The 6,073-nt window shown below is 47.8% G+C and overlaps 1 protein-coding gene across 1 annotated transcript; it reads left to right on the forward strand.

Annotated features, from left to right (window-relative positions):
• Positions 1 to 371: 371 nt before the first annotated feature.
• LOC115173883 (biotinidase) lies at positions 372 to 3,775 on the forward strand. The gene is made up of 6 exons (XM_029732369.1): positions 372 to 632; positions 1,353 to 1,502; positions 1,606 to 1,772; positions 2,119 to 2,296; positions 2,378 to 3,022; positions 3,465 to 3,775. The coding sequence occupies exons 1-6, from the start codon at positions 393 to 395 to the stop codon at positions 3,729 to 3,731; spliced, it is 1,647 nt and encodes a 548-aa protein (XP_029588229.1). The 5' UTR covers positions 372 to 392; the 3' UTR covers positions 3,732 to 3,775.
• The last annotated feature ends 2,298 nt before the right edge of the window (positions 3,776 to 6,073 follow it).

Here is a 6,073-nt window from a genome sequence, read left to right on the forward strand (position 1 = left end):
CTGGGCCCAAGCTGGTGTGTATTTAGGCTCTGGAAGACCTTATAAGGACTTCCCATGAATGAATGTTTGTGTTTGTGTGTGCGTGTGAATGTAATTCTGTGGGTGTATATGTACTGCGTGGGTGTGTAGCCATTAGCCTGTGTGTGTGTTGTGCCAGCTGTGACCTTGAGTTTGTGTGTGAGTGAATGTGCATGTGGTATTCTCTGTGTGTGTGTATGTAAAACTGTTAGCGAATGGAGAGTGTGTTGTGAACTGCTGTAACCCTAAGGATGAGGAGAGATGACCAGCCTCCAGGTACAAATGTTGAGAATTTGGACAGTGACCATTGAACTCGTTGAACTCATCGGTCCTCTATAATAAGTCAGAAGTTCCTGGGCACTGGTCATTCCGCCATGTCCCTCCATGTCCTGACAGTGGTGGTTGCTGTTCTCTATCTGTCCCCGGTAACGTTAACCCGGGCTGGGGACAGGACAGAGGGGACTCCCGGTCCATCTTACGTGGCAGCAGTCTACGAGCACCGGGTGATTTTGAACCCAGAGCCGCACGTGCCTCTGTCCCGGGCCGCGGCGCTCGAGCACATGATGAGGAACCTGAAGGTCTATGAGGAGCAGGCCGCGCGGGCAGCAGAACAGGTAGGTACACCTGTGGGAGGGACCGGGAGATGGTCTTCTCTTTCAGCTAATATAACTAGATTTGTTAATGCAGGGCTGGAACAAAGCCCGCACACCCTGCAGATAAGCTCTTGAGGACTGGATAAAACTTGCCTTTGGCAAGGAGGATAAACATCAATCTGAAGTTCTTGAGTTAATAGCTTTACAGCTCCATTTACCCCTTTCTATCACCTGTTACTGTTCCATCAGAACACGCATAGAGAAACAACCTCCACATCTCTCTGTCTCTGTCTCTCTCTCTCTCTCTCTCTCTCTCTCTCTCTCTCTCTGTCTCTCTCTGTCTCTCTCTCTCTCTCTGTCTCTCTCTCTCTGTCTCTCTCTGTCTCTCTCTCTCTCTGTCTCTCTGTCTCTCTGTCTCTCTCTCTCTCTCTCTCTCTCTCTCTCTCTCTCTCTCTCTTTCTCTCTCTGTCTCTCTCTCTCTGTCTCTCTCTCTCTCTCTCTCTCTCTGTCTCTCTCTGTCTCTCTCTGTCTCTCTCTCTCTGTCTCTGTCTCTCTCTCTCTCTGTCTCTCTCTGTCTCTCTCTCTCTCTCTCTGTCTCTCTCTCTCTCTCTGTCTCTCTCTCTCTGTCTCTCTCTCTCTCTCTCTCTTTCTTTCTTTCTAATTCAAAAGGCTTTATTGGCATGGAAAGTGTTGTACATTGCCAAAGCAAACATAGACACTCTCTCTGACTCTCTCTTCCAGGGGGCTCAGATCATTGTATTTCCAGAGGACGGTATCCATGGGTTCAACTTCAGTCGTCTGTCCATCTCTGGTTACCTTGAGACCATCCCTGACCCACTGACTGAGGACTGGAACCCCTGTACACAGCCTGACAGACACAATCACACTGAGGTATACGCACGCACGTGTACACACACCTTTACTTACCACTGTGGATCCATGTCTAATGTCATCAAATGTCTGTTAATGTGTGTTCTGCCCTGTTCTCTGTCAGGTCCTCCAGAGTTTGAGCTGCATGGCTCGACGTCACCAACTATACCTGGTGGCCAACATGCCTGACCTCCAGCCCTGCCCTCTGACCTCTCATCCCCACCTTGACCCCTCTCAAACCCCCTGCCCCCCCGATGGGCGCTGGCAGTTCAACACTGATGTAGTCTTCAGGTTGGTGGTAAATGGGTTGTTTCTGTTTTAAACACGTTTCTTGATCCTGTGAGAAAATAATGCATTGTACAGGGAGAGCTTCAGGTACTCCAAACTTCTCTTGGAATAGGGGGAATTACATGATATTGCATTTGTATTGATTTCCTAAATCTTTTTAGAGTTATACAGAAGTGACTTGGAATCATGTTTTTGCTTTATTGTTAAGAAGAGCTTTCAACCATTCTCAACCATCAACCATTCTCTATAGGTCTTAAAAAATATATTTTTTAAATGAATAATTGTATTACTTTTACAAGGATTTGGGTTATATAGATGAAAATACATTTGGTTTTCCCATTCACTGCAGGTCTGATGGTTCCCTGGCGGCTCGCTACCACAAACAAAACCTGTACTTCGAGAAGGAATTCGATACCCCGCCCAGACTAGAGGTGGTGACCTTTGACACGCCGTTCGCCGGACGGTTTGGAGTGTTCACCTGCTTTGACATCCTGTTTCATGACCCTACTGTCAGACTACTGGAGAAGGTACACAAAGTCGCACAATGTTTCATTATGGATGCATATGAATTGATCAAAAGTCTTAATGTTTATCTTCATCTCTCTCAGGGCATAAGACAGATGATCTTCCCCACAGCCTGGATGAATCTGCTTCCTCTACTAACAGCGGTTCAGATCCAGAGAGCGGTCAGTCTGGGAGCTAACGTCACTCTGCTGGCGGCTAACCTCAGGCATGACAGCAAGGCTATGACGGGCAGCGGCATCTTCACCCCTAGTACTTCCATCTATCACCACGCCTTCCATCACCCTGGGGGGCCAGAGGAGGGGAAGCTGCTGGTGTTGAGGATACCTGTACTGGACAGTGACTGGCTGGCAACACAGAAGCAGGCAAAGAGGCAGGAGGAGAAAGGAGGAAAGGGCGAGGAAAAGGAGCAGATAGGAGAAGAGGGTGAGGCAAAGGGGCAGGGGGAGACAGGAGGAGAAGGTGACGGTGAACCTCTCTCTGCTTCTCTTCCTACCCGCTCTCCCAATCCTTCCCCATCCCCATCCCCCTCTCACTTCATCTCCTCTATGATGTGTGACCCGTTCTCCTTCGTCCTGCTGCATGGTTCAGAGGGCCAGCTGACTGTGTGTGACGGTCCTCTCTGCTGCCACCTGCAGTACCGACGGTCCCCACAGGGTGGCAATACGGAGCTCTATGCTCTAGGGGCATTCGCTGGCAATCACACGGCTGACGGACACTTCGCCTTGCAGGTAGGGAGAAACATTTACATTACACGCATGCAGTACAACCAGGGTTAGGGTCAATTCCATTTAAATTTCAGTCAATTTAGGAAGTACACTGAAATTCAAATTCCAATTTTCTTCAATGCTTCTTAATGAGGAAAATTCAGAATTTGGTTTACTATCTGAATTGACTGGAATTGAAAGGGAATTGACCCCAACACTGATTACAGCTTACATTTGGAACTAGTAGGGATCCTGCCTTGTGCATACTTGCAATGTTTTACATTTTTTATTTAAGTCTACCAGTCTACAAGTTCCTTTCAGTTTTAGTCATTTAGCAGATGCTCTTATCCAGAGCTACTTACAGATGCAATTAGCAATTAGTGCCTTGCTCAAGGGCACATTGACAGATTTTTCTCGTAGTCGTCTCATGGTATCAATAATTAATGATTAACCCTTCACCCTCCAGGTGTGTGCGTTGGTCCGGTGCTCGGGGTCAGAGGTCAGCTCCTGTGGAAAGGGAGTGGAGGAGGCAGAGTCTAGAGTGGACTTCCGGTTGGAGGGGAAGTTCGGAACGCGTTACGTTTACCCGTCGTTGCTAGGTAGCGGCATGGTTGTAGATAAACCCGACCGGATCGAGAAGACCACCGATGGTCGAGTGACCATGGAACACTCAGGGATGTCTGTCGGACTGGTGACCGCATGTCTCTACGGCAGGGTGTACGACCAGGACTAGGGTGTGTGTGTGTGTGTGTGTGTGTGTGTGTGTGTGTGTGTGTGTGTGTGTGTGTGTGTGTGTGTGTGTGTGTGTGTGTGTGTGTGTGTAAGTGTGAGAGAGAGAGCGAGAGCGAAAGAGAGAAAATAAAGTAAATAAATGTTCTCCAACCTCTTTGTTCTCTGTACCGTTTCTGTATCATCTAAAGCAGCTATTCCCAAACTGGGGTATAGGGGTACGCCAAATAAAAATGTGATTCACTTAAAAAAAAATATATATATATATATATATATACATTGCTCAAAAAAATAAAGGGAACACTTAAACAACACAATGTAACTCCAAGTTAATCACACTTCTGTGAAATCAAACTGTCCACTTAGGAAGCAACACTGATTGACAATAAATTTCACATGCTGTTGTGCAAATGGAATAGACAACAGGTGGAAATTATAGGCAATTAGCAAGACACCCCCAATAAAGGAGTGGTTCTGCAGGTGGGGGCCACAGACCACTTCTCAGTTCTTATGCTTCCTGGCTGATGTTTTGGTCACTTTTGAATGCTGGCGGTGCTTTCACTCTAGTGGTAGCATGAGACGGAGTCTACAATCCACACAAGTGGCTCAGGTAGTGCAGCTCATCCAGGATAGCACATCAATGCGAGCTGTGGCAAGAAGGTTTGCTGTGTCTGTCAGCGTAGTGTCCAGAGCATGGAGGCGCTACCAGGAGACAGGCCAGTACATCAGGAGACGTGGAGGAGGACGTAGGAGGGTAACAACCCAGCAGCAGGACCGCTACCTCCGCCTTTGTGCAAGGAGGAGCAGGAGAAGCACTGCCAGAGCCCTGCAAAATGACCTCCAGCAGGCCACAAATGTGCATGTGTCTGCTCAAACGGTCAGAAACAGACTCCATGAGGGTGGTATGAGGGCCCGACGTCCACAGGTGGGGGTTATGCTTACAGCCCAACACCGTGCAGGACGTTTGGCATTTGCCAGAGAACACCAAGATTGGCAAATTCGCCACTGGCACCCTGTGCTCTTCACAGATGAAAGCAGGTTCACACTGAGCACGTGACAGACGTGACAGAGTCTGGAGACGCCGTGGAGAACGTTCTGCTGCCTGCAACATCCTCCAGCATGACCGGTTTGGCGGTCGGTCAGTCATGGTGTGGGGTGGCATTTCTTTGGGGGGCCGCACAGCCCTCCATGTGCTCGCCAGAGGTAGCCTGACTGCCATTAGGTACCGAGATGAGATCCTCAGACCCCTTGTGAGACCATATGCTGGTGCGGTTGGCCCTGGGTTCCTCCTAATGCAAGACAATGCTAGACCTCATGTGGCTGGAGTGTGTCAGCAGTTCCTGCAAGAGGAAGGCATTGATGCTATGGACTGGCCCGCCCGTTCCCCAGACCTGAATCCAATTGAGCACCTCTGGGACATCATGTCTCGCTCCATCCACCAACGCCACGTTGCACCACAGACTGTCTCGTAGTTGGCGGATGCTTTAGTCCAGGTCCGGGAGGAAATCCCTCAGGAGACCATCCGCCACCTCATCAGGAGCATGCCCAGGCGTTGTAGGGAGGTCATACAGGCACGTGGAGGCCACACACACTACTGATCCTCATTTTCACTTGTTTTAAGGACATTACATCAAAGTTGGATCAGCCTGTAGTGTGGTTTCCTACTTTAATTTTGAGTGTGACTCCAAATCCAGACCTCCATGGGTTGATAAATTGGATTTCCATTGATTATTTTTGTGTGATTTTGTTGTCAGCACATTCAACTATGTAAAGAAAAAAGTATTTAATAAGATTATTTCTTTCATTCAGATCTAGGACGTGTTGTTTAAGTGTTCCCTTTATTTTTTTGAGCAGTATATATACAGTGGGGGGAAAAAAGTATTTAATCCCCTGCTGATTTTGTACGTTTGCCCACTGACAAAGAAATTATCAGTCTATAATTTTAATGGTAGGTTTATTTGAACAGTGAGAGACAGAATAACAACAAAAAAATCCAGAAAAACACATGTCAAAAACATTATAAAATGATTTGCATTTTAATGAGGGAAATAAGTATTTGACCCCTCTGCAAAACATGACTTAGTACTTGGTGGCAAAACCCTTGTTGGCAATCACAGAGGTCAAACGTTTCTTGTAGTTGGCCACCAGGTTTGCACACATCTCAGGAGGGATTTTGTCCCACTCCTCTTTGCAGATCTTCTCCAAGTCATTAAGGTTTCGAGGCTGACGTTTGGCAACTCGAACCTTCAGCTCCCTCCACAGATTTTCTATGGGATTAAGGTCTGGAGACTGGCTAGGCCACTCCAGGACCTTAATGTGCTTCTTCTTGAGCCACTCCTTTGTTGC

Source organism: Salmo trutta, chromosome 34 (assembly GCF_901001165.1).
Source record: "Salmo trutta chromosome 34, fSalTru1.1, whole genome shotgun sequence".
Taxonomy (NCBI): domain Eukaryota; kingdom Metazoa; phylum Chordata; class Actinopteri; order Salmoniformes; family Salmonidae; genus Salmo; species Salmo trutta.